Source organism: Hermetia illucens, chromosome 1 (assembly GCF_905115235.1).
Source record: "Hermetia illucens chromosome 1, iHerIll2.2.curated.20191125, whole genome shotgun sequence".
NCBI classification, from domain to species: Eukaryota; Metazoa; Arthropoda; class Insecta; order Diptera; family Stratiomyidae; genus Hermetia; species Hermetia illucens.
Genome location: NC_051849.1, coordinates 59,920,305 through 59,947,465, shown reverse-complemented (window position 1 = coordinate 59,947,465; position 27,161 = coordinate 59,920,305). Strand labels below are relative to the sequence as shown.

The 27,161-nt window shown below is 37.7% G+C and overlaps 1 protein-coding gene across 7 annotated transcripts in view; it reads left to right on the top strand.

Moving 5' to 3' along the window:
* LOC119661272 (guanine nucleotide-binding protein G(q) subunit alpha) overlaps window positions 1-27,161 on the top strand; it is a 48,452-nt gene that overhangs the window by 18,380 nt on the left and 2,911 nt on the right. For 3 of the 7 annotated variants that reach the window (XM_038070534.1, XM_038070535.1, XM_038070537.1), the window contains exons 3-9: window positions 13,108-13,292; window positions 13,361-13,515; window positions 13,622-13,750; window positions 18,389-18,518; window positions 18,580-18,733; window positions 18,840-18,950; window positions 19,873-20,058. In XM_038070534.1, coding sequence (XP_037926462.1) covers window positions 13,108-13,292; window positions 13,361-13,515; window positions 13,622-13,750; window positions 18,389-18,518; window positions 18,580-18,733; window positions 18,840-18,950; window positions 19,873-19,955 — 947 coding nt within the window. In that variant the 3' untranslated portion in view covers window positions 19,956-20,058. Of the gene's footprint in view, window positions 1-13,107; window positions 13,293-13,360; window positions 13,516-13,621; window positions 13,751-18,069; window positions 18,199-18,388; window positions 18,519-18,579; window positions 18,734-18,839; window positions 18,951-19,127; window positions 19,236-19,872; window positions 20,059-27,161 lie in introns of those variants that run through there. The other 4 variants (XM_038070540.1, XM_038070536.1, XM_038070539.1 and 1 more) reach the window with 4 other exon arrangements.

Genomic DNA, 27,161 nt, shown 5'->3' with positions numbered 1-27,161 from the left:
TGATTTCAGAACTTCAGATTGTGCGTTAAGAATCGTTATTTTAGGTTATTTAAATTCTAGTGTGTGACTTTTAAAGTAAACTTTCTTGAGGATTACTACTCAATTAGTCAATTACTACTCAAAATAGTCAATGGCTGATTAAATCACTATTATTGAGTTTTTTCGATATTATTACCTCGCCTTGCGCTTACCACTCCCAAACCTGCGCTATAAAGTATTTTCGACACCGTTGAATCATCGTTTGGCTTACTAAAGAATATTTCTTTACAAAGACTTGGTTCTTGCAGCATTTGTAACTTGAAATGCTAGGCTAATATGCGATTTTTAGCCTGGCAGGCGGATACGAACGCGAACCCGTACTTATTCTTCACGAACGCACCGTAAAAATTAAATATCTATTTCATACACTGTATTATTGTCTTAGGTGTTATGCATAGACTATTCCTGTATGTATCGTAGACTAATAATCTTAAATACAGTCTCTTCCTTAGTCGAGAAAATCGTATGTTTTGTGTACAATTTGAGTTAATGTCGCAAATATTAGAATGATGGGGTTGCTCAAACTTTTTCCAAGAATTCTAGCTCTTTCCTTACCCAGTGGTAAAAAGTTAGTATAAAAATTCTGATTTTCAAATGAAAAATTCAGAAACTGACTTAAAAAATTAAAAGATATGGACAGTTCTAAAATTAGTTTGAAAAATTCTGAATTTGGTTGGTAAAATGCTGAGTTTGCTGGAAATTTTATGTATCTGTTTATTCATTTTAATGACATAGACACTTAATGATATTTATGGGTAGTTAGCTGTGTATCAGTGACCGCTTCGAGGAGCCCAATTAACGCTCTGGTGCGTCGTTTTGTTGCCACAAACTCCTAAGACTCTGACTGGCTGTTATGAGAGCAGGGAGGCAGAGTCCAGTCGGTTCAGTCCGTAGCATTCACGAAGGAAGACAGCTCTCCCACCCTGCAGCTAGAAATCTCTCTGAGGTCCCCAAAGAATGGTTTACCCAATGTCTAGCCTGACTCTAGCTAGAACTGGGCAATCATAGAGGAAGTGACTGATGTGTTCCCCCTCTCCTCAATACAGATTGTAGGGTATGCCGAGTGTGGCGGCATGAACCCCTATGGGCCAGTGCCCCGTGCAGACCGCCGTGATCTTGTGCGAGTTTGGCACAGGAGCTCTCGTGATCGGGTTTTCTTATAATCAGGCCAAATTCTCCTTGACTTGGGACAGGTGGTAAGCCATCGCCATCTAAGGCCGGCGACAGTTAAGTAGTGCGAGTAGATTCACCTCTTGACAGTCGCCAGCGACTGACTGTATCCGCCGAAGGACAGCCAAGAGCAGAGCCCTGCTAGTTAATCCGTCAGCCTCCTGTATGTTACTATGATCAGGAACCCAGAGGAAGGTTTCTGCATAGCCCCACCAACCTGGAGGATGACGTCGCTGAGTACAAGGCCTTAATGGCCACTTGGCTGTCGGACAGAATTATTATGTTGCGCTTGGGGCTCGGATCATGCTCCAGCCATCGACAGACTTCCAGTATCGCCAGTATTTCCGCTTGGAATACACTGGCGAATCCTGGGAGACCATAAATTTCGGATATATTCATCAGATCATCTTTGATCCATCGGTGAAGAATACTGTGTCATAACCTTGCAACACGCCGCCAGTCTTAAGCACAATACGTTGTCTACAGGTAGTGCAGATACTTAATAATTTTCTATATAATCTCAGGATTCTATTCTTCTTCGACTTTACTATCAACTATCAATAAATTTTTCACTATAAAATATTTTTTTTATAAGAAAAGGAGAAATAACAGTAATGACTCAATAGAAAGAATATTTTAGCTTCGAAATGAATAATTTCGAAAATTAGCTTTTCTATCTATCACGAAATGATGTAGCTTTTTCTACCATTTTAAAACCACAACGGATAATAGGTATAATCACGAAATTTGCACATTCTGATTGGATATGTTCTGCAAGCCAAACTTGTTACGCTTTTTGCGGTACACATTTTAAGCCGTCACTCCACTATATTTCACCCGGTATCAATAAGTCAGTTTTGAAAAATACTAATCGAGTTCTTTCATTTGATATCCCACATCTATATTCTATGAAAAAAAAATGATACACCCCCTTTTCGCATGTATGGGGAACGCCCCTTAAACCAAATGCAAAATAATGCCCCCCGTTGCATATAAAGGGCCTCAGAAATCACCCGTTCTCACCAGATTTCGTGACAGTTGGTTTAGCCGCTTCCGAGTAAGTCGGGTGCTGCAGACAGAAAAATCGGCATTGAAACGATTCTAATAAGGTTTTGTTTCACACAAAGTCTTAAATACTGTTTGGTTCGAAACGTCTCAGCGATCAAAGCTCTTGCTGAACATGACAATGGCCTTGTCAGCCATGTTTTACTTGGAGACTTGGGTACATAACAAGCAAAATTGCGAGGTCTAAGCCCTGTTCAAAAGCAAATGCTCCGAAGAGCTTTTGGCCCGCTACATGAGGGTGGACAATTTTGTACACATATAGGGAAGAAACCTATAAACGTTATCGATCATTTGATCGTAGATAAAATTCGGCTCAATAACGTTATCTAATCATATTTTTATGGGTGGGATCGTGGAATATTTACGAGGAAAGCGTCTTCGATTCGTTCTAGTCAAGAATAGTGGTGATTTGGATCTAGACGAATCGACCCCGCTACCGAAAGGAGCAAAGTCTATAGGAAAAGACGAAAGAGATTCTGACTTTCTGTTAGAAATATCATATTACGATTATCACTCATTGAAAATTAGTTCTCCTTTTTATCTCCGATTACTTTCAATGCAGTTCCGAATTTTAACGTCAACAGTGCAGTGGTGAAAGTGTTTTCTCTTATTATCCAGTATCTGATTATTGGATCAAGATTTCATTTCAATTTTTTGAGTAAATTACTTTGCACATTTGACTAAATTACTTTGCACATTATATATATTGCATTATAGCAATTTCAGCAAAGTATGGACTGTTACTTTCCAATGATTTTCCTATTTCCATCCGTTTTTTTCCGTTGGCAGCTAAAAAATAAGGTATAAATTGATTAGGGACAGCAGTGTTTGTGTGCAGTATCGTTTTTATTTAATATGTTTAATATTGCTTAAGATAGGTAACCGATTCTAATAAAATCATTTGCCTATTTATTTCGCACACTTTTAATAATTTGGAAAACATGAAAAAAAGCTCGAACACCTTCTTTTTCATTGAATGAAATGACTAGGGGTTCTCGTTAAACATACACTTTGATTACGATTCTGTATGGATGATTCGAAGTTGCAGAACTATTTGTTTTGATCTTTGAAGAATGTGATCTTTATATATACTAATAAACACTGTTTTGTTTTAATATGTACGTAATATTATGGGTGTTGAGTGAAGTAATAGAAGAGATCGAGAAGAGAATGTCATTTTTAAAGAATTTAGGTTTTTTAAAATTCCTAGCTAATTGGGAAAAAAGATATCTTTATTTTACAGCTTGTTTACACAAACTATTGTATAAAGTTTACCCGCAAGAGGTTGGTGCATTCTGTTTGCAAGTTATTCAAGGGCAGAGATTCTTACTAAGGGTTATTATTTATATTAAAAACCTATTGACTATCCCTGTTCAGCCCCCGTGCCTTAATAGAAGATAATAGATCACTCCTGCAAAGTGCAGCGCATGCAAAATAGGTAAATCACACGAAGTGTAGGTTCACAAACGTCTAGTATTCAATGCATACGAAGTATCAAATCACGAATTTTTACCCTCTTTCCAAACCATTTTTATCTGGGATAACTTTTTGTTTCTATGAAAAGTGAGATATTTAAACCTACTCCTCTTGAAGGAATAGGGCGATCAATTAATAGGGCATTAGGCTTAAATAGGCTCTGGTAATACTAAACTAAAGCGGGCGAACATGCCAGCCAGGTTCTCTTTTGAGATGTAGGCATGTTGTGTAACTAATTTAAGGATATTCATTGTTGGTGAGAAAGAATAGCACATTAAAAATTTTGCTGATTGACACCGTTGACATTTAAAAGTGCTCCCACAGCGATTTTTCTTTTTGGAAAGCACATCTTGAAGTAATAATTTTAACTTCGTAAGATTTCTTGCATCATATTTGGCAGCTTTTGTTAACTGGTTCATGTTTACTACTAGAAAAATGGTTATAGAGTTTTCTGTCAAATGGTTAGATTTATTATTGCTTCCAGATGTTGATGGTGGATATTGGATAATAAGTAGCTGAACTGTCAGGGTTTTGTTTTGTGTTCGTCATGGGGCTCCTGGCTGATGCTTAAAGTGTTGTTTGATTTATATATACAGGGTGTCGCATTTATGATGGTACAAATTTTAATGGTGGATAATACTACTTGTTTGAAGAAAATTGGTCTCCGAAATTGACACTCTATCTTTTACCATTACAGAGTTATAGCATTTTTCGTCAGTGTGTCAAAACCCACTCCATGACCTTCCCAAAAAAAATCACAACTTCCCAGTGTTTTGGCGCATTAATTTTCCGTTGTTTGCATTTGAAACTACCATATTTAAGTGAATTTACACCACATTTTCTCCCATTTGATATGTAATATTCCTAAATTTTCCATCATTTTTACATGTCATTTGCAAGCTCACATAATTAGGCAACTTTTATCAAATTTGTAAATTTAGAATACTGTTACAATAATGCATATTGGAATTTAGATAAACCGATTTTGAAATTTCTTTAAAATTTAAACAAATATATCTTCGAAGTGATGATGATCTTTGCAATTGGAAAAATATCTATTTGTAAGAAATTTTATGCAGTTTCCGAAAATCGTATCAAATCTAGGAGTGGGAAACTTTTTTTTTGGGAAGGTCAAGTTTTTTGACACTGTAACACGGTAAAAGATAGAGTACCTATTCCATTGACCTATTTTCCTCAAATAAGTGGTACTATCCGGGACACCCTGTCTACTGAACAATCTCTATAGATTGCTTGCAGTTATTACCATTTCTTGGCAGAGGAGCGCATCTGAATGTGGAGTGAAGATACCCGTGTAGCCAGTAAATAATTATCTTTTAGAATGATTGAAAGAAGATTGACATTCTTTCTAAGCGGGATCTAGAATTACTGATAAGGGAGGATAGAAGAACAATGAAGTTTCATTAAGATAAGGAATTTGAAACATTATTGGGCAACAGAGCGGACTGGAACACAACACAACAGAGAGAGCTCGCGTAATGAACTAAGGATATTGGATAAGCATAACAGTATACCTCAGGTAGAAGAACCTTACAATCATAGTGAAAATCGTCACAGGTCAGTGTCGATAAAGCTACCATCTGAGGAAGCTGGGGATATTTGCGGGAATTGTCTTTAAATTCTGTGGCGAGAACGAAGAAACGCCAATACATATTTTGGTGTCCGATATTTGCACAAAATAGAAGGATATACTTGCCAGAATATCTTAAACCAAACAACGCAAGGCTAAAACACAGATGATTTCATGTTATATTATATGAATATATTGCCCCTGAGTTCAAATGCAGTGGTAAATCCATAAAAGATAATGTAGGCACGAACCGTACGCCTAGAACCGCCGAACCAAACCAAATTTCAAAGCTTTATAATATCGTATTTAAGGGGGTTTTCTTATGTAACGGTTTCCAGAAATCGATTTTTCTTTTGTATATATTTTGAAAGCAGAATATGTTGGGAGTATTGTGCAAAAATTTCAGTCTGAAATCCAAAATATTTACTAAGTTACAACAAATAGAAAAGCACCAGTCATGTTAACGTCCTTACTAAACGAAACTAAGATGAGAGGAGTCCACTTTGACTTTAAAAAACAATTACAAACGATTATCAACTTCTTCAATTGAACATTTTGTATCATAATTCATTACCCCAATAATAACAAATAAAAGATTGAGATTGATTGATTTTATTACAAAAAAAAATGGTAAGGGAAGGTTGAAATGTCGAGCGTCACATAGGGGGCAATTTGGGTCTCAGAGGCGGTTTCGCTCATAGAATATTACCCCGCAAAAATGCGCCAAAAATACATTTTTTTAAGTTGAAGGTTGAAAAATGTGGTTTCATCTAGCCAAATGAAAACTCGGCATCAACACATCTAAGTACGTCTATATTCGCCGTATTCATTGGAAACTGCAAAGGTTCAAATTTTAGTTCAGTCTATATGTATAATGGCTTAGAGGCATAGATACTGAGAATAATAACAATTTGGGGCATCGGTGGCATATGAAGTCGCTTATTGATCCCAAATTGAGTTCCGGTTTTTCGAAGGATAGTTCGAATCGAATCGTCTATGTCTCAAAATTACCGGGAGAAAACCGCGCCAGGGAAATTATATAAAACAAAAATGATATGTTTACCTAATAAAATTAAGTTAAATAAAAATATTTCATAGATTTGTATTCCTGATCACGTAATCTCCCGCATGTATAAGTCATCCGAAATATGGTAGAAAACACCTTTATTTCATTCAATTTTCGGACTTTTAATTATTTTCCGTTTTATTTGTTTATGGAGATACGATTCAAAAAAGGATCTGTTCCCTAATTTCTAGGTGATTCGAAATAATTATTATTTGAGCTTAGAATCACTTTTAGACACTTTCGTGTCATAATATACATATTCTGTTAAGGGAAGTTGCTTTTCTGTTAGTTACAGTATCGAATTCCATGTGAATGTGATCTCATTTAGTGCATTTTAGATATTTATAATTAGACACCTATCGATAAACATCAACAGTTTACTGCAAGTCAACTGTTCTACACCTAAGAAAAGTAACATGCAACTCATAATACAAAACAAATTTGATATTGTCGACTTTTCTGTTAGAGAATCAATGCGACTTCTCACAAGAGTGAGAGGGAAGGTGAATTTATAAGCTTAACGAAAAATGAATGAATACTGGGCCGAAGATTACTCATGAAACGCTGCCCAGTTTTTCCCTGTCAAAATGAAGGAACACGAAATTTTCGCATGTGCAACTCCGGGACATGCTCCTTTCACATAGGAAAAATGGCGCCCAAATTTCAGAAGAATCATTGACATCGAATTCAATTTGTTTCAATGCAAATATGCACCAATATGAAAGCAATTCAATGACTACTTTGAAAATAGTTTACGAATTTATTCTAAAGTAATACTTTTAAAATTATTCCTACACCTCAAATGATGCGCAGCGTTGCGGATAACTCTAAAATTCCATTCATAATTTCATTCAGAAATCTCTCCTTCATTGTGGAAGAAATTGGGATTGTAATCTCGTGAATGAAACATATACAAGCACAGTTCCTGAAGTTCATTCGATAGGAGCAATATTCCCTGTGGAATTGACACACAATTTATGATAAAACTTCCATAAATATAATTATTTTGCTCGATCTATGAGTGAGGATGAGCAAATCTGTAGTGATTGTCCTAAGGTAGGTGGCATCACGCCACTGCACAATGCCTTATTAATCTGATGGAATATTGTGGTTTGCTTTTTTAATTTTTATTTTATAGATATTGCTCATGGTCGGAAATTCGCGTGTTCTTTCAGCAAATTATTTTATGTAAGCTGCAATTACGACATAGCCGGTTGGTCTATTAATCAAGAAATGTGGAAAATGATTAAAAATTATAATCAATTGAATGATTGGGAAACATGAATATGTTTTCCTATTAATCAATTCATATGTTCAGGTAGACACTGTAAAATTCTACATATTCCGACATTGTGGAGCTGTTTATCAAAATGCACTAGAGCCTTATTCAGAAGATGTTTTAATCGATAATAAATATACTTTCACATACATACAAATCATATTCATACCTAGATATGTGGATATGATTAAGTTAGCTAGTGCGACTTTAAATTTGAAGAATCGAAAAAGGGGTTGATATATTTCCAAGAGGGTAAGATGCGATTTCACGTCAAAACTAAGCTATTTGGATCAATTGCACTATGATCAGCTTACGGCAAAAAATATACCCTACTTTGGATTAATATGTAAAAGTTTAGTGATTTGCATAAATTGTTCGCTTTTCATCCAATAATAATTAAACAATAGCGCGAAAATCGAATTTGCATTTGGGATTGAATACTATTCTCATATTTAGACCGCAATGGTCCACCAGGGGGGAATGTGCTCAGTATTGCACTCGTCCGGGATTATCATCCTCACTTGATTCAGGGGCTCAGTCATTAGGTCCGCGGGGGGTCCTGGCGACGGCCACATAGAACCCAACGCCACGTCGCCTAATAATTTATGACCCTCAGCAAGCGCAGTTATCCCGTAGATACTGGTGCAGAGGTTTCGGTTCTTCCTGTACCCCGGCACCATCGACTATTTCCTCAACCGTTGAAACTGGCGGCAGCAAATTCCTCCCGAATTAACACCTACGGGTATAGGCAAGTGGACGTGAGTCTTGGCTTGTGTAGGACGTTTTCATGGCGTATCATCCTGGCAGATGTCAGCTTCCCCATTTTAGGCGCATACTTCTTGTGCCATGGGTTGCTGATGGACTTGCAGAACAGGTCCCTTATAGACTCCACAGCCAACCTTAATTCGTCAGGCCAAATTTCATCTCTTCACAATAACAATCTTTCCATACTTTTGGAGGACATTACTGACTCTCGTGTTCGGGCACTCCTCCAAAAGTTCAGCAAGGTTACTACCGAATGTAGTCTCTCTAAACCAGTGAAGCAAAATGTGCAGCGCCACATTAACGATACTGGTTGCCCTATCTTCTCAAAGGTTCATCCCCTACCGCCCCAGGAGGTGGCTATTGCACGGAACAACTTATGCAACAGGGTATCTGCAGACTTTCGGATAGCTGTTGGTCTTCCCCACTCCATGTGGTCCCTAAGCCAAACATATTCTATATCCTATTCCGCTCATCCACGACTTTGCGCATCATCTCGCAAACTGGCGCATCTTTTCGACGTTGGATTTAACCAAGGCCTATCACCAAATCTCTGTAGCTCCAGAAGACATTCCAAAAATGGCAATATGCACACCCTTTGAACTCTTCGAGTTTACACGGATGACTTTCGGGTTGTGCAATGCGGCGAAAACCTTTCAAAGGTTCATCCATTCGGTCCTGCGAAACCTCGACTTCTGTTTCGTATATTTGGATGATGTTTTGGTCGCTTCTTCCTCAGTGTCTGAGCACTTGGCCCATCTCGAGTGCATTTTTCAACGTCTCCTTGAGGCCGGTTTAGTCCTAAACGTTGATAAATGCAAGTTTCTCCAAACACAAGTGAGATTCCTCGGCCACTTTATTTCCCCTGACAGAATACAGGGTTTAGAAAAATAATCGAAGGCGACTTGAAGGTTGTGTACCGAGACAGAGGCAACTCGTCAGACACTGCCTCACCTTAGCAGTGGAACAAGCGTGAACTAAGTGTTCATAGATATTAAACGCTCCTTTATATAATTCGCAAGGCACGATGTGATACTTTAGGCTAAAGCTTGGCCGAGCTAGAATATTTTGTTTAAAGATTGAGGGGTTCTAAGTCCGCATCAGCAATGTTGAACCGGACTAAATAGGGAGCAACTTACTCCCGTTCAATATAATTCGTACTATCGCAATACACGCTGCGCATTTCCTCATGGAGAAACACCGCGAGAAGCATCGCCCTTTTTACATTGCATTACTGATCTGAGAAAGCGTTTGATCGTGTGCCACACGATCTCAAAGGGTAAATTGCTCTCATTTGGTCCGATCCGACATAAAGTTTATGCGGACTTAATATACGATCCCTCAGTTCTTAAACAAATTGGGAGAGTAAACATAGGGATTGATACCTTGATTTCCAAATGAAAATTTTCTTTGGAAAGCCTATAATTGTACTTCATTTATATGAATGCTATATACACTATCATTGTTAGCTATGCTGGAGTATTGTCAACCGCCTCAGAGAGGCGACAATGTTACAAAGACGAAAAACCACTGAGCCTCCCAGTCTTGCTTAGAATGCACCTAATATATGAGCTATTCAGCCATATTGATGCATCCTACTCCCCTATTGGATGTCAAGTTTCTTGTTGTTTGGCATCTGCGCTTCGAATGAGCCTTATCATTCCCAAATATTTAGAAGCCCTGTTGTGATCTAAAATTGCATTATACAATTGCACCTCTCGAGAAATATTTACCATTCGGTAAACAATACGTTTTGGACATGGTTGATATTAATCGGTGTTTTTCTTAAATAATCGTTTGTTAATCCTGTTCGAAATCAGTGTCATTTAAGGCGGTTAGATTTTGTTTTCCCTTCCTTTCAAATCCGTTTTAATCAACGATATAAATAGTATGATATGATGTAATCTGTGCATTTATATCCCGAGCGAAAGTCGATTTGCTCAATGAGTATACCAGCATCTGTAACATCACGAATCATTTAATAAATTAATCTCGCCAGGACTTTTTAACAGATGCTTAGGAATGATATTTTGCGTTAGTTTTCAAAATTATCTGGTTTATCTAGATTTTGAATTGTTTTAACATAATTTCAATTCGTTAAATTTCCTTGGTATGATTCCAGTACATAGCAGTTTTTGTACTAAAATTCTGCATAAATACCGAAAAGTTCAGCCGCTTTCTCAAGATATGTTCTCAGAGAGCCAACCCGGTTCCCATGGTACCATGGTGAGGCTTCGTGGCAAAAGCCACTTTAGATGTGTCTCTTGCAGGTTCGGGTCTGATCACCCTCCTCGAGTTCATGGGGACAACACTCTCTAACGATGAAGCAACAATTAAATTTGACTTTAGACCTTGAAATGTGTTCATTTTAAAACTGTAAAGGTACACTAGAAGACAATATGGTCAGAATTGCCCTCGCCCGGTACAATTTCCCTGACTCAAGTACTCTTCTCGCAAAGTTGACTGGCGTAGGACATCCAGTCACCATCCAAATTCTCTCAGTGAGATTTGAACTGCGGCCATCCGTTGCGACAACTAAGTGATCCGGAAACAATTCAGTCTAATTTAATCAGATAGGATTTGGTAGAATATGGAAAGCTCTCTGGAAACGCTTAAGTTCAGTTTATTCCGTATGTCATTTCACGGGCTAGCCTTTAGATGATTCATCCGGGTTTGTGTCGATAGCCAACCAAATCTGCAAGTTCACTTAGTAATCCCCAGGTCTTTCGTTTTATTTGAGTGAGTGAAATTCAGCCTTTTTTTTAGCTCTTATTATCGCTCATCTGAGAGTACCAACACCTTAGAACACATCCTCATGCAGATCGGCATTTTCCAAGGGGATCAAATCAAAATAATAATCACGGGCCACTAGAGTGCTGACACATTGCCTCCTATAGTGTATTTTAGTGTACCCTTACGGTCTCAAATGAAGTGCTCTAACACGCTTCAAGACCCTAACCCACTTGGATTGTTGCACAAGCGAATATTTTACACGCTTTGTTGCAGGTTTGTATATATTTTTTTCTGGATCCTCGTAGGATATGTTTCTTGATTGTATAATTTTTACGAATCTTTTGCACCAAGTTCATTAGAAAAAATTTGTCTGGAATCTTTAGTAAAATCATGTTACATAGCACAGGTTTGAAATTGAATCGTTTAGCCATTTACGGAACCGAAATTCATATTTGCCTTTCGCATCGAAAATTAACAGTACTTCATGGATTTGCTAAAGGCTAAAATCAGATCCGAGGTGTAGTGTCAGTCCTCGTCTATGGGGGCGCTCTAATTTAGATGTTACAATCGCGGGACCTAAGGCTTTTTTATCAGACAAAAGATTCTGAAAATTTCCTACGGCTGCACTAGATTCGAGTTTGTTTTTTTGCTTTGTTCTGGATGCTCTGAAACAGATTTCGAAAAGGATCAACTGCAACGACGTGGGCTGCAACGACAGCCTAAACAAGTATTGCAAAGAATCCGAAGAAGATTCACGCCACCGCTTGCATCTGTCTCTCCACAACATTAACTCAACTTCGCAGCAGGGCAACGTGAAGTTACCACTTCCCCCGAGGCGAAGCCAAGTCAGCCGAAAGCGCAGCGCAGAAGAAGCGACTCTGTACTGAAAACAATGACATCTCCAGTTCTCTGTTCGGGTTTGTCGATCAACACTCCAAAAAGAAAGCTGCATGATATTCAGGGTTATCGGCCAATTAGACGTAGTCGACCTTCCAGTGGCAATCGGAACTAGGTCAGAACCAGCAACCGTGTGTCGGACGATCTTAACTACCTGTCAGATTAGCTTATACACATTCCGCCCACGCATGCAGTCGAGTTTGTTTCGATACAGTTGTACAAACACAGAATCTGGAAGAAAGGCTCACGCCGGTCGCAAACTGCTTCTCAGGCTTTGTTTACAGAAGTCCCGCTGTCGCAGTATTCAACAGGAATTGGAAGCGAGTATACATCCTCAGCAGTAGCAGAACTCTCAGTAATATAAGTTCTAAAACTTTTATAAATTTGAGATTACTTCATTCATATTTAATTTCATACTTATTTAACTTCGATACATATTACATTACATCTTTCGATACGAATATAATAAACATAAACACGTCTCGATGGAGAGACCATCGGGCTTGTCGTGGACGTATTGAAGGACGGCTTTTACGACCGGGTAAAAGAGCAGCTCATATGCTGGCTGCCAGTAAGTGAGGAAGCTAAGGTGAGGATAAGGTCGGTTCAGAGCTTTTGAAAACGCTTTGGTTGCAGCGGCTCCCGGAGAGTCCCCAAAAGTCTGTTGAGATAGCAGGTGGAAATTTTTGTAGCCTATTATTTTAGACCGGACATTTATGCACCTACCGTTCCTTCCTCAACTTTCGTTTTATTTGGACCAGCTGTAGTTTTCTATAGGGTATAAGTTAAACTTAAACTTTGGAGAAGAGTAGATCGCTGTGTTGGTTATCAATACTTTGCAGTGTTCTTTTAGACAAAGTTACTGGATGCAGAGTCTGATATGTTGAGAATTTAAATATTTACTTGGATCGTTTCACTTTTACCTGAAGCCATCGTGATATTAGGTTATTTTATATATTTTGCAGATAATGTTACAGAATTTATTCGATTGCCCAAATCAAATTCTAATGTAGAAATATTCTTGTATTGCAGGTACTGGTGAATCGGGAAAATCTACATTCATTAAACAAATGCGTATTATCCACGGCAGTGGTTATTCCGATGAAGATAAAAAAGGATTTATAAAAGTAGTTTATCAAAACATATTCATGGCAATGCAATCGATGATCAAAGCCATGGATATGTTAAAAATCCAGTATGGATCACCAGAATCTATAGTAAGTTTCCAAATTTATTATTCTCTTTCGAAAATCATGAAATGCTTCATTTTTTTTTATTACTACAGGAACGTGCAGAATTAGTGCGGGATATAGATTATGAAACAGTGACATCGTTCGAGGATCCATATGTGAGCGCTATCAAGGGTTTATGGGCTGATAGTGGCATACAAGAATGTTACGACCGACGTAGGGAATATCAGCTAACAGATTCGGCGAAGTAGTGAGTATCATAAATGGGTCCCACCCACCTATTATGGCCGTTTCCTTCCTATTTCAAAACATTGACACCATCTTATTTCAAAAATTTACTTTTTACATCATAACAGTTACCTTTCGGAGATTGATCGAGTTGCAGGACCAAATTACTTACCAACTGAGCAAGATATCCTAAGAGTTCGAGTACCGACCACAGGAATTATAGAATACCCTTTTGATTTAGAGGAAATTCGGTTTAGGTAGAAGATCATTCACTTTTAAAATGCATGTTATTCTTAATAAGATTGTCTGTTCTAACAACTTCCATTGCATGCAAATTGTTGGTTACTACTAAGCAAATCCAATATAGAATTCGATACTTGGAAAAAACAATATAAAACTTTCATCTGAAATAATATATTCTTTGTTAGGAATCGAAATAAGGCCTTTTTGTTTCTTAATTCTTTTTGCACTATTCAATCTTAAATCTAATTTGCAGTGTAAGTCCTTTCATGCGGAATGTATTGAGTTCCTTAAATTTACGTATTTATTTTTGAAAATAAACTCATTTGCGCTTCCATCCATAAGTTTTGCTTCTTTCCTCTCAACTTATTGATACTAAGGACATTTGAACTCTTGATGTCTATATGCATATTAAGTGTGGAAGGTCAGCTTAGTTATCACAACTTTTGAGTTTTGAATGCGTATAATATTTGCTCTAAAATATAGGTCGTTATACTTGTGATTAACGAAGAATCTATTTCTTTGAAAAGGAATCTATATGATGGTTTATGTGGGGTGACATACATCTCACGGAAAGAATTGGCGCGAGCTGAAGCACATAATAAGAAAATTATGATTACGTGAAAAGGTTATTTGACGCGCTATAGCTCGCCTGTCCCTAATGTGCAAATCCCTAAACTTTAAGTGAAATAATGTTTTGCAGATTGTTTCTAGTGAAATAATTACAAAGATTTTGCAATTGCATACCTTTCAATATCTTGCAAAATATTATTATATCGGAACAAATAATATTCGTCTGTCTGTCTGTGATACTCAATTTACCCGAAAATGGTTGAACCTACTGCAAGTAATTTCATGGAAATATATAGTCTGTGAAAACCTTTAAATGCACCGAGTGGCATGACAACGTTGAGCATGTATCAGGGACCCCTGAAAGGGATGTAAACCCTATTTCTCAGAATATGGCTATGTAGGGTATCAAATTAAAGGGATCAATCAGTATTTTTTAAACCAGATTAGCTCAAGGTTAAGAAGTTTCAACATGGATATTTTTTACTTAAAAAAATCCCCCAACACCTTCAGAATGACATACTCAAAGGATCAAGGTGCAGAAAATATTAAAATACTTTTATTATGAATCTGGGCACAAATCATCTTAGTCCGATGCGAATATACCAAAAATATGAGCTGCGTTTTTCTCAAAACTTCATTTTTCTTCTTGGCCGAACTAACTCGAACAAACCATGACCGATGAAATTTTAACTGTATATTTGTAATTACATTCTGGATAGCAGTAAATAAGCCTTTTGCAACGATTTTTGTCGAAAATTTTGATTTTTTTTAAAACCGCGCGTTTTTTTCAGTATTTGCAGAGTAGGATGTATCACTTTCATGTTTTAATTATATGCTTCCAAGTGTTAGCAGAGAGTGTACCCTGGATACTCTGCGCAAGAATAACATCTCGTTAATTATAGTCAGAACGATATGTGACAGCAAAATTTCAATGATGGAATTTTATGTTTTAAATTCAATAACTCAATGAGCAATGTTCTTTCCTCAAGCTCCTTGAAGGAGTTAGGATTAAGATCCGCTTATTAATAATAATCGTTGGCGCAAAACTCCATATTGGATCAGGGCTTCGAAGTGTGTTAGAGCACTTCATTCAAGATTGTAACGGTACACTACAATACACTGTAAGAGGCAATGTGGGCAGCATAGCGCTTACCCGAGATTATTACCCTGATTTAATTCAGGTACCAATTCACAGCTGACTCGACTGGTATCTGACATCCAATCACGATAACAAATCCCTTTGCCACCAGTAAGATTTGAACCACAACCGTCCGCTACGACAGCCCAGCACTCTAACCACTTAAGCCATCTGGACACAAGCCGCTTACTACTATCTGTATAAATATGAAATATTTTTAAGTTGAGAAAACAAAAAATGGTTAAATTTATTTCATTCGACTATTGGCCATCGCTAACTATAGTTTTGCCATCTTTCTACCAATTTGTCGATACCTTGCCAGTAGAAGGGTTGGTCTTTTGAAGGGAGGGTGGAGTAGTACATCCCAGCGAAGTGCATCAATGATGTCTCTGGCTGGTTTTGATGTGTGTGCTGGGACGTTGCCGTGTTGAAAAATTACTCTTTTGGGTCTGATGTCCTACTCTGGTCGCTTTTCAAGCAATGCATAATTCAAATTGATCGTTTGCTGTTGTAGCGTTGCGTATCAACAGTTTCACGGTTTTAGAAGCTCATAATAAATAACACCTTGTGATCCCACCAAAGCAATTTGCGCTTACAGTCGATGTTAATGATTCTGGATTGACCCATGATTTTTTCCGTTTAGGATTCCATTTTTCATCCCCCGTCACAATTTGATGAAAAAACCGCTTTCTTTCATTCCTTGCGAAGAGAATTCCACAAGTGGTTCTGTCTTACTGCCTCTCGTCCAATTCGTGCAGCACCCATTTTCCCAAGTTTTGAACCTTTCTCATGGCTTTCAAACGTAAGATGATGCTTGCTTGAATGAATCACATTTAAATCTTCTGCGAGTTGTTTTTTGAGTGTCATCCTCATCGAGCAACTTTTGCAGTTCGGCATCTTCCAACTTTTCTCAATGGTCTCCGTTCTTTGCTTTTCAAGTCGAAATTGCCACTTTTGAATCGTCGTGACCACTTTTCACTATGTGTGTGGGATGAGCATGTTCACCGTACGCCTTCACCAACAAAAGATGGCTTTCAGCAGCACTTTTCTTCAAATGAAAGAGAGTTTTTAAAAATCCCCGCAAAGCCACATCTTTTGGTGGGGGATTCGACATTTTCAAAGCGACGAAAAACTATGTTGTCGTATGAAACCACGAACGGTGATTGTTATTTATTTTTGACAAAAGTCAAAACAATAAGAAAGAACTAACAGACTACTACAGCAATCTATGAATGAACAATTACGGACATCTATGCTTGGAGGGCGGTTTCATACTTATACACCTGGTATTATTGAGAATCTATGAGAACAGCATCTGGAAACCACAAACCAACGAAAAAGTTTCAAGTTGATCTTCCATGTTCCATCAGTACTTCTAGCCAAGATATGATTAAGAGTACTTTCCACACTCAGAAATTGCCTTTTTCTTGAGATTTTATCCAAATTCTCCTGCATTTTTTGCGCAACCATGAACCCGAAGAGGAAAGTTTGAATACAGTTTTGTTTCGAAAACATGTAATTATTGTTCAAATTAGAGCTAACGTTATCAGTTAGCTTAACTTAAATGCAGTTTTTCAAAGGCCGGCCTAGAGAATAAAACAAAAAAGAATCAAGCGAATGGAATAATAAATGGCCGACCAATTTAAACAAGTATAAATTTTGAGGGATGATTCTTGAGACTATATTCTGTGGAATTAGTAAACAGAAAGAAAAGTGCTGAGAGTGAAAAGTATCTTTAATAAAAAAATGCTTTGAATTATAGCTTAACCACGATATGATTGTGGTTGGCTGATATATTAAGTGAAGCTTGTTAGCCTAAGCAATTACACTTACTTTTTAAACAAGCCCAGCAAGTACACAGAATAGTTTATGTTGATTGGGTGGAAATATGTTTACTATGATATTTTCTTGATTTGTGGTTTTTTTGACACAAATGTTTCTATTGAAAATATATTGATATTTCGGATCTAATCATACCTACAACTGCATATATTTTTGTAGGGAAAATCGGTAAAATGTAACCCCCGTATTCCGAATGCCCACAAACTGAACATTATTTTCTAGTTGACTAGTGTATAGAATCGTCTCTTGAGTTTATATCAACTGCGGGCCCGATCGGGTTGAACAATCTTTTTACAATATTATTTTTACTTCATCCGGCGAAGTTAAGTTTTGTTCAATAGCCCACAGCAATGGGCTTTATCACAAATTTATTGGGTAACTAAATACAACTTTTTTCTTCAGATAGTTTTGCCTCGAATTCTAATTCGTTTATGTAGATTTTGTTCAACTAGCTATACGAATTCAATTACATTTGGTCATAAACATCAAACGCAGGTTGGAGTATCTTTTCCCTATCTGCTATTCTATTCTTCAAGCCTCCCAACGGAATACTAAAACAACAATCTGCTACATATAAAAGATCGAACATAATAAAATACCTTGCGTCAAATTTCTTAAATTTGTTTTCACAAGTAGTAAAAACTTTTTTCTCGAAGAAACATCCATCTAGACCAGTTCCGAAAAATACCTTTTCCCAATTCATATCTACTCCTTCCAATTTAGTAGCTGCGATAAACACCAAAAATCCTACTAGCTGCTAAACATAAAATTTCAACATTGTAGCTACATAAGTGACATCGATCGTATAGAAAAACCGGACTATTTACCATCAGAACAAGATATTCTACGTGCTCGAGTTCCCACAACTGGAATTCTTGAATATCCATTCGATTTAGATGGAATTATATTTAGGTATTTCCTGAAATAGCAGATAATTTGGATTAAAGAGTATCGCTATATTGGATAGTTGCAAATATAAATGTTAATCGTTTGGTTTTTGGCTTTGAGCTTATGTTTGCATTTCTGTGTTGCATTGCGTTTTGAACTGTTCCTAAGATTTATGAACACTCTATATTAAATAAATACTTTTCGTATACAACAGGATGGTAGACGTAGGCGGACAGCGATCAGAAAGAAGAAAATGGATCCATTGTTTCGAGAATGTAACGTCGATTATTTTTTTAGTTGCATTGTCTGAATATGACCAAATCTTATTCGAGTCTGAAAATGAGGTTGGTTTTTGTAATAGTTTCACTGGTTTTCTTTTATAACAAGAATGTTTTTTACTTCTAGAATCGTATGGAGGAATCGAAGGCTTTGTTTAAAACCATTATTACGTATCCGTGGTTCCAAAATTCATCGGTCATTCTTTTCTTAAATAAGAAAGATTTATTAGAAGAAAAAATTATGTATTCTCATCTAGTAGACTATTTTCCTGAATATGACGGTAAGTTTCATGAAATGTTGTATAGCAAATTATTAGGTCCATGAAAATTTTAAAAAATACATGAAAAATACGTACCTAACCATTTAACTGGAATAAACATTGAAAGGCCCAAAACAAGACGGCGTGAAAGCCCGGGAATATATTTTGAAAGCTGTCTACCTACCGTGCAATCCGGATCCGGACAGACAATGCTACTCTCACTTTACTACAGCCACAGGTGTATTATCAAAAAAACAAATCAAGAGTAGATTTTTGGCTGTATTATATTTGTCTTAAGAAATTTGAAGTATTTAGAATGACGCTAAACATATTGTAGAATTGAATGTATGCTTATTTATCCATAATATTGCTAGCTCACCATCCTTCAAAACATTTTGTATTTGTCATATTTTAGGCCCGCAAAGAGATGCAATAGCTGCAAGAGAGTTTATACTCCGTATGTTTGTAGATCTTAATCCTGATTCGGAGAAAATAATATATTCTCATTTTACATGCGCTACAGGTAAGCTAGTATTTCACTGCTTTTATTTTATTTATCTGCACTGTGTAGACTATATTGCAAATGATACTACGTTGACATCTGTTTTAAGGTGTCGACTTTGGATATCTATATTGGTTTTCAGATCTTAAGAAATAGATTTAAATAAAAACAGATCTTGTTGACGATAATATCTCCTGTAAAAAAATTGGACATCCAACGAAATTCATTCATATAATTTGAATTGAACTTAAGGAAATCATTGACGGCATAATGTAAATTGCTACTTTCAACATATGACATGTTCATGAGGGATCGATTCTTCTGTCCATCGTGGGTATTGTACAATAGATTCTGGGTATAGTCTTCGTCTTTCTAGCGCTTCTCCTTGTAGTTGCTTTCTCAAATGTAGACTTTATCAAGTGTTTTGTAACATTCGATATGTAGTTCTTTAAAAGCACCGTTTCAAATTGCACAGATATATAACGAAACGGTTAACTCATCGTTTTTGAAAGTTGCAGTAATATTTGAAAGTATTGCCAGAGTAGTCGCTTGCGAAACAAATTCGATTTTTTAAATCGATTCTAATATACAAATCTAATTGTTTCTTACATTAATAAAAACTGACTCGTTTGGAACAACGAAATAATATGGAATGCAGATACTGAAAATATTAAGCTTGTATTCTGCGCTGTGAAAGATACAATCATGCAAGCTGCCCTCAAAGAATTCAATTTGTCGTAAAGTGCATAATCTGTTATGGGATTACGTAGCTCTCGGCGTTTTTTCCAGCGATATATGAATATTGTACTGGAGTTTAACAATAAATTGATTTGTCGATACTTTATTTTGTTACGTTTCATTGAAGTATGAAATAATTTTGACTTTGTTCATGGGAATATTTTTTGGTAAGTTCTATTTAATTTTTATAGCCCTGTCTATCGAACCAAATCGCATTTTCATTTTTATTCTAAACAAAACTGCAATTATGTACAATTTTGCGTATCATTTCATTCAACGCGAGTTCATTGAAAGTTCGAATCTTTTGCCAGCTCGGCGTTCAGATCCCGCCCAATTTCCATATATGTATATTAAAATATTATAAGCTTTACGTAATAATCTATTCAACCTATTTCGTGGTGACTTGGGTTAGCAGTGGTGCAAAGTTCCACATAGAGCATGCGCTCGCATTATTGACATGTTGGCGACATCTTTGAAGTCGCACATGCTAGTTTTCATGCATAGCGAGTTAGATGTTTTGGACTTTCCTCCACTAAAGTGTATGTTCCTTTTTCTCTATTTGTCGTTGATACCGGTTTCACGGCGACTAATCTAATGGGGACCTGAGAAACCGTGTCTTAATCATCACTGTTACACTGAGATGATGTTTTCCTAGCGTCTAATGCAGATATGATCTCGAGCAACAACAAATGAATGATCGCCTCATGCAACATGGTCTCAGATTGAATCTGAATAAAATATAATTTTATCGACCGATCTCCATGAAACGCACTGTCAGTGGCAGTAACCTGCCTAGAACTGAGTGATTTAAATATCTTGGGACAATGTTATCAGCCAATGGAGAACTGCGCTATGAAATTGCATCACACATTAGCGCAACCTGGATGAAGTGGCGTTCTTTGTGGTCGACGTATCAATGAACGTCTCAAATGTAAAATTTACCGCAATGTTGTCCGTCTGGTCGCCCTCTATTGTTGTGATTGTTGGCCGACTATAAAAGACACTGAATGAAGTTTCGCGGTAATGGAAACGAAGATATTGCATTGGACTAGTCACGTCCAAAATGAGGATATCTGCGATCGATATGGTGTTGCATCAATCGTGGAAATATGGTCACGTAATTCGCGCTGACGAGAATTCACTTGCAAAGATTGATCTGAGCATCCAAGTCGATGGTAAACGACCAATAGGCCGGCCGAAACAACGTTGGCTGGATACACTGGATGATAATTTGAAAGCCTCGCGGCTGCATCCAGAACAGACAAATAAGAGAGCAAAATGACGAAACCGATCACGACGAGCCAACTCAACTTGTGAACGGGACAAAGGCTAAAGAAAAAAAGTTTTTAAGGCTAAGCACTAATTAATCCTAATTGGAATGGAATCGGCCTCTCACCTAATTCATTCAGAAACCAATTCATCTATTGACACGAAATTTGGAGAGAATGAATTATAAGCTTACATGCAGTGGGTAAATGGAATCACTTCACGTTGTGTTCTAAGGGGGCTTCCCATGCATGCAGCGCAAAAGTGTGAATAATTTTTGACGTAAAAACATTAACAAAAGCTACTCAACCAGAAAATGAAAAAAAGAGATAATGCCCCATTTGATACCTAAGCCTTAAAACACCTCTCATTCCGGTACATCATCAAATGAGTTCAATAATAGTCGGTTAATATATTCTGTAAATTTAGTGGAAACCCCATTAACATGGATGTTATATTCAGGATTACATCCGAACTAAATTTTGGTTTACTTCACCATCATTTACTTATGTTTCAAAATCAACTGGCCGATCAATCTTTACAGGCGTTCCGTAGTCGGTCATCTTTTATCTCTATCTCTTTGACATTGCTTATAATTACATTTACTAGTCCTTTACAGATGAAAGTCTTTGTCGAGCTCGTACTTTAACAGTCTTGTTGGTATTAGTTTACTAGTTTAAGTTCTCATCCCTTTTTAATCCTTCAACAACGACGCCCTGAAAGATTGGAATCAACATTTTCCGTCAGGTTTTTACCATCCAGATATGCTAAAACTACCTGAAGGGTTAGAAAATTGATATCTGAACACTAGAGTGCGAAATCCAAATTCCCAAGAATCTTATATTTATGACGTTGCCAATAAAGTCGTTGGTGTGAACATCCTATTTTGTGCACCAACAATGTAGAATTGCAATTGCAGTCATAGCGAGTCCAATCATCAGGAGCATCAATTACCTTTTAATATGCCCACGGCATACTTCTTACCAAATTTTCCACTTATTGTGGAAAGTACTTTCCACATACACGAAACTTCTCGGATTTGCTACTAAAAGCTGAACGCACGATTTTCAATTAAATTAGTAAAATGTGACGACGTTAAATATACGATAACAACTCAAGTAGGGAGATGGCAGAGATTTTGTCATTTGCAGGCGCTTTTGTGGCGTTAAAGTAGACTGATGATACTGGTGACATATTTGTATGTGTCTTGTTCAATCCTTTATGGCGTATGCAGCATCCACACAATCTCAGGTTTCACTGAGACTCACACACTAATGTTGTGCAATTGATAAGCTTACAGCAGCAGGATAGCAGAAAACGAATGGAAAAAGTCAAGGCGACCGGGACTCGAACCCAGGGTAATGAGATCTCACACTACAGGAAATTTCTACCACAATCCTCTAGAGCGTAGTGCTTGGTGCGCACTTTACCGTGAAATCTCATTACCAGCAACGAAACGATCCATTCGTCCGCCGTGCTGGGATTGCGTAACTCACAATGGAAATATCACCCGTTCTTAGTGAGTGACCTATCCGCTGCTGCGATCAAAATGTATACTGTATTGTTATTGTATCAAGTCAGAGTAACCCGATGGCACAACGCAGAAATGAATTGATCGATATTACGCTCATTAAAGTGAATAGGAGGAATGCGATGATCCGTCTCAGGACCATTTTATTAGTATTTATTTATGTTCCAACTCTCTTTTCCTCTTTCTTCAAATCCAGTTCCATTTTGTCAAGGTCCTAGCAGTCGTCGTCACCTTAGTCGAGCTGTTTCAGGAAGGATGTCATTGTCCATTGAGCTCCTTGTGCTCTCTAGGTCTCCTTGCCAAGATAACATAAAGAGCGTCACCGATAACCAGAAAAAAGGTAATTAGGGGCTGAATACAATCCTGGCGTACATCGCTTTAAATTTCAAATTTCTCTGCGATTTTGCTTTAGATTTCAAATTCCTCTGACATTTTGCACCGTCATGCGTAGCCCTAGTAACAATACTGTTAGTTTCTCTGGAATGCCTCTCTCGCTGTTGTTGTGCTGCCGCTGTCGAAAGTTTTCTCGAAATCGTTGAAGAGCAATTGAGGCGGTGAACCAAATTTCATACATTATTCCGCAATGAACTGTGGGGCCTAATGTGTCAGTACAGGAAGATCTTGGGCGGAACCAGCCTGTTTCTTGTTGATCAAGCTTTCAAGGTGTTCTTTGATGAGTTCCATGATCCAATACCCCTATTAATGTCGGGTGTTTTTCGGAATCTTAACAACCATCCTACTCCTCAAGGAAAATATGCAATTCCAAGGATTTACGGATATAAAAGTAGCAACTGTACATAAACTGCAAGTGACGCAGGATGGTATAATTTCGTTGAAAGATCGCCAAGGACGGCTGATTTACTCCTTTTTAGCGTGTTAAAGTTACTTCGAATTTGCATGTTACCTTGGCGTGCCATATCAACAAAAGGTGGAACTTCATCGGATGTTATGAGACTGGCAACCATACTAAGATGTTCCTTCCACATCCTCAGTTGGATCGTGTATGAGAAGCCGATCGTTACCACTAGCTTACCAACGCCTGCAAGAACATTTGCCATGCGATATACGGTAGCGAAGTCGTTATCATTTCCGACAGTTTCTGCTCCTCTGATGAACCCAGTGATGAAATTCTTTTTGTCACAGTGCACGTATTGTTGTGGTGACCTCATATCAGCTCCCTACGTTCATCGATCTGCCGAATCCGATCCGGAATTATCACCTGGAGAGTGCAAACATTCCGTCAAAGGCGTGTACTCAGTATCTCAGTATTCGAAGCGCTAGCCCACAAATTTTTGCTCTTTTTAAGGTTTTGTGTCTTTCTGTCTGTCGCGATTAATACCAATTTTGGTGGAGAGGTGGGAACTGTGAACGCTCACACATACTGTGAGTCACTCCTTTTATGTCGAATTTAAGAGGGTGGGGACCATGCAAAAGCGGGGTGTACATTTTTTTTCACCAAATATAGTCATTTGGGATATCAAATGAAAGGACTCGATTAGTATTTTCCCTTTAATTTGTTTTATTTAAAAATCAGGAAAAACTTCCCAATGATTTAGTAGCTTAAGTACTGAGGAAGAGAGTAAGTAGCTCTCGAAATACGTATTTACTAACTATTAAAATATATTGTAGTAGGAGAAAGCTACTTAGTTTTATTTTTATTTAGAAGAACTACAAACATCGGAACGATAACTATTATAACTGTCAATGTTCAATGACTTCCTTGTATGCCAAAATATTTGGCAATTGTACACTATACTGCAGTTTTTCACTCACGAAGTTACTCGACTATCATTTTACTATACAGAAATTAACAAAGATCATATATTGAGTGAATTTGCTTCTTCTTAAGTCGCCTAATCCCAGGTTCAAGTTCATTTCTGAAGAGTGACGGGCATAGTTATTGTTTCTAATGTTGAAAAACGATTCAATAGTATATCCCGCTGCAATTAGAACACCGCTAACGTTATCGACGTTCACTTCCGACTCTACACTTGTGATTGTAAGTAGCAAACCTTTGTTGGGTTTTACCTGGTATGAAGCAAATTAAAAAATTCAAAACTTTAGAAGCAGTATTTTTGCCCAATATTGAAAGTTTGAAATAACATGATTTTAAATCGTGTATCTGGCAAATATCGTCTTTCACACACACACACTGCTGTGGTCGTCTAGTAATCTGGCAATATCAGCCTCAAAATTATCCTGCGGGTCTTCCAGACTGTTGGGATCCCATCCAATGCAATTTCGATTTCAAGTAACTCTAAAGAAAAACTAATCGGGGATACATCAGGTGAACGTACATGTTTCCTGGTGTTTATATGACTGAGGTGAAAATGTGCCTCATCAGAAAAGAACACACTTGTCCCCCGGAGTAAGATGGCAAGCTTGTCTTCATAACACGTTTGTCCACTTACATAATTCCGCCACTCAAATTTTACATGGATGAAAAACATCTTGATAAGTAAAGTACTTAATAACAGAGCATGTGGAAGATCACTGTACTGCTGCACTAACTCGTTGGGCATTTACAGCCGATTGCCCTCCACGTGAAGGAATCACGAAACGTAAATGAAAAGCATGCTACCCACACGCAACTGGAAGCCATATGACCACAAATCCGCATCAGTCCGTCTGCATCACACCTACTTTCTTCGAATACCACCTCTTCCATAATGCGCATTCGATTATCCAGTCGGTGTTGGATCACTAAAGTCTTTCTCTCTCGAATATATTAGTAGAATTTTAAGCAAAAAATTTTACATCTGAACTGACTTAGCTATATTTCCGAATATTCCTGACATTTTATTTTTAACGCTGGCTGACTGTGAATTAAGTTTTCGTTTTGTTATTTATATAAATCTAATTCAGTTTGTGTTTTGTGAAATTGTAATTCTTATTATTTTCGCCGGACTAAAGTTCGTTATTTGGAATTGTATCCTCTTTGGATTTTGTAGTTGATTCTTTGGACAAAGCGGCGCGTGGTTGTTGAGGAATTTCCCTGCTCTGTGCTTGGTCGATTGTAAGGGGGCTTTAGATGAAGAATGATAAGATTTAGACCGTTCACGGTTGGCATGTTTATGGATGGGTTTTTGACATCTGGAATCAGTTGTGTTCTCTAAGTTTTGTGATTTCACCACGAACAAGTTTACGTTGCCACAACGTTTGTAAATCGTTCAAATATTCTATCGAAATGCGAGAAAATTTGTTGTTATTCAAAGAGCATTTCGTGAAAAATATGGTCGTCATTCTGCTCCTTCGCTATATCCCATATAATGTATAAGTTGGAAAGTGGATTTTTACTTCATGAAAGTAGACCACCAAAACGAAATGGCTGTACCCGTAGCTTCGAGAAGATTGTAGCTGTTCAAGCGAGTTGAGCCGCAAACGATAATGTATCGATTTCACAGCCTTCGCAAGAGTGGGCGATCTACGATGATTAACTGCTGTATTTTAGCTTGGATCTTAATCGCACCCATATAAGGAGGTATTATATTCGAAGAAAAGCATTGTTTGGTACGGTTTATGATATAGGGGCATCATCGGACCATACTTCTTCAAAAATAAAGATGGACGAACCGTAGCTGTGCTCCTATTCCATATAGGAGCACAGTTACGGTTACGGGCGTGCTATCATTCGATGATATAAACACGCACAATATTTATTTTGTCACACTGCCCAACAATACCAACTCATCGAGTCATTAATTTCTTGTGATAAATAAATAGGCTCTCTCTCTGATAGAAATAGGCTCTGTTGGCTGCCAACAACCATGCGCGGATTTCATCATGGTAGCTGTTATCGGTTGTGATTTTCGACCCTAGATAGGAGAAATTATCAACGGTCTCAAAGTTGTTTTCTCCTATCCTTATTCTTCTTGTTTGACCAGTGCGGTTTGATGTTGTTGGTTGGTTCGACTTCGGTGCTGACGTTGCCATCATATATTTTGCCTTGCCTTCATTGATGTGCAGCCCAAGATCTCGCGCCGCCTGCTCGATCTGGATGAAGGCAGTTTGTACGTCTCGAGTGGTTCTTCCCATGATGTCGATATCGTCAGCATAGGCCAGTAGTTGGGTGGACTTAAAGAGGATCGTACCTCTTGCGTTTACATAAACATCACGAATCACTTTCTCCAGGTCAGGTTAAAGAGGTCGCATGATAGGACATCCCCTTGTCGTAGACCGTTGTTGATGTGTTAATGTCGTATGGTCTTGAGAGTGATTCTGCTGCTTTTATCTGGCCTCGCACATTGGTCAGGATCAGCCTAGTTAGTCTTATCAATTTCGTCGGGATACCGAATTCTCGAATGGCCGTGTACAGTTTTACTCTGGCTGTGCAATCATACGCGGCTTTAAAGTCGATGAAAAAATGGTGCAACTGATGTCCATATTCCAACAGTTTTTCCATCGCTTGCCTT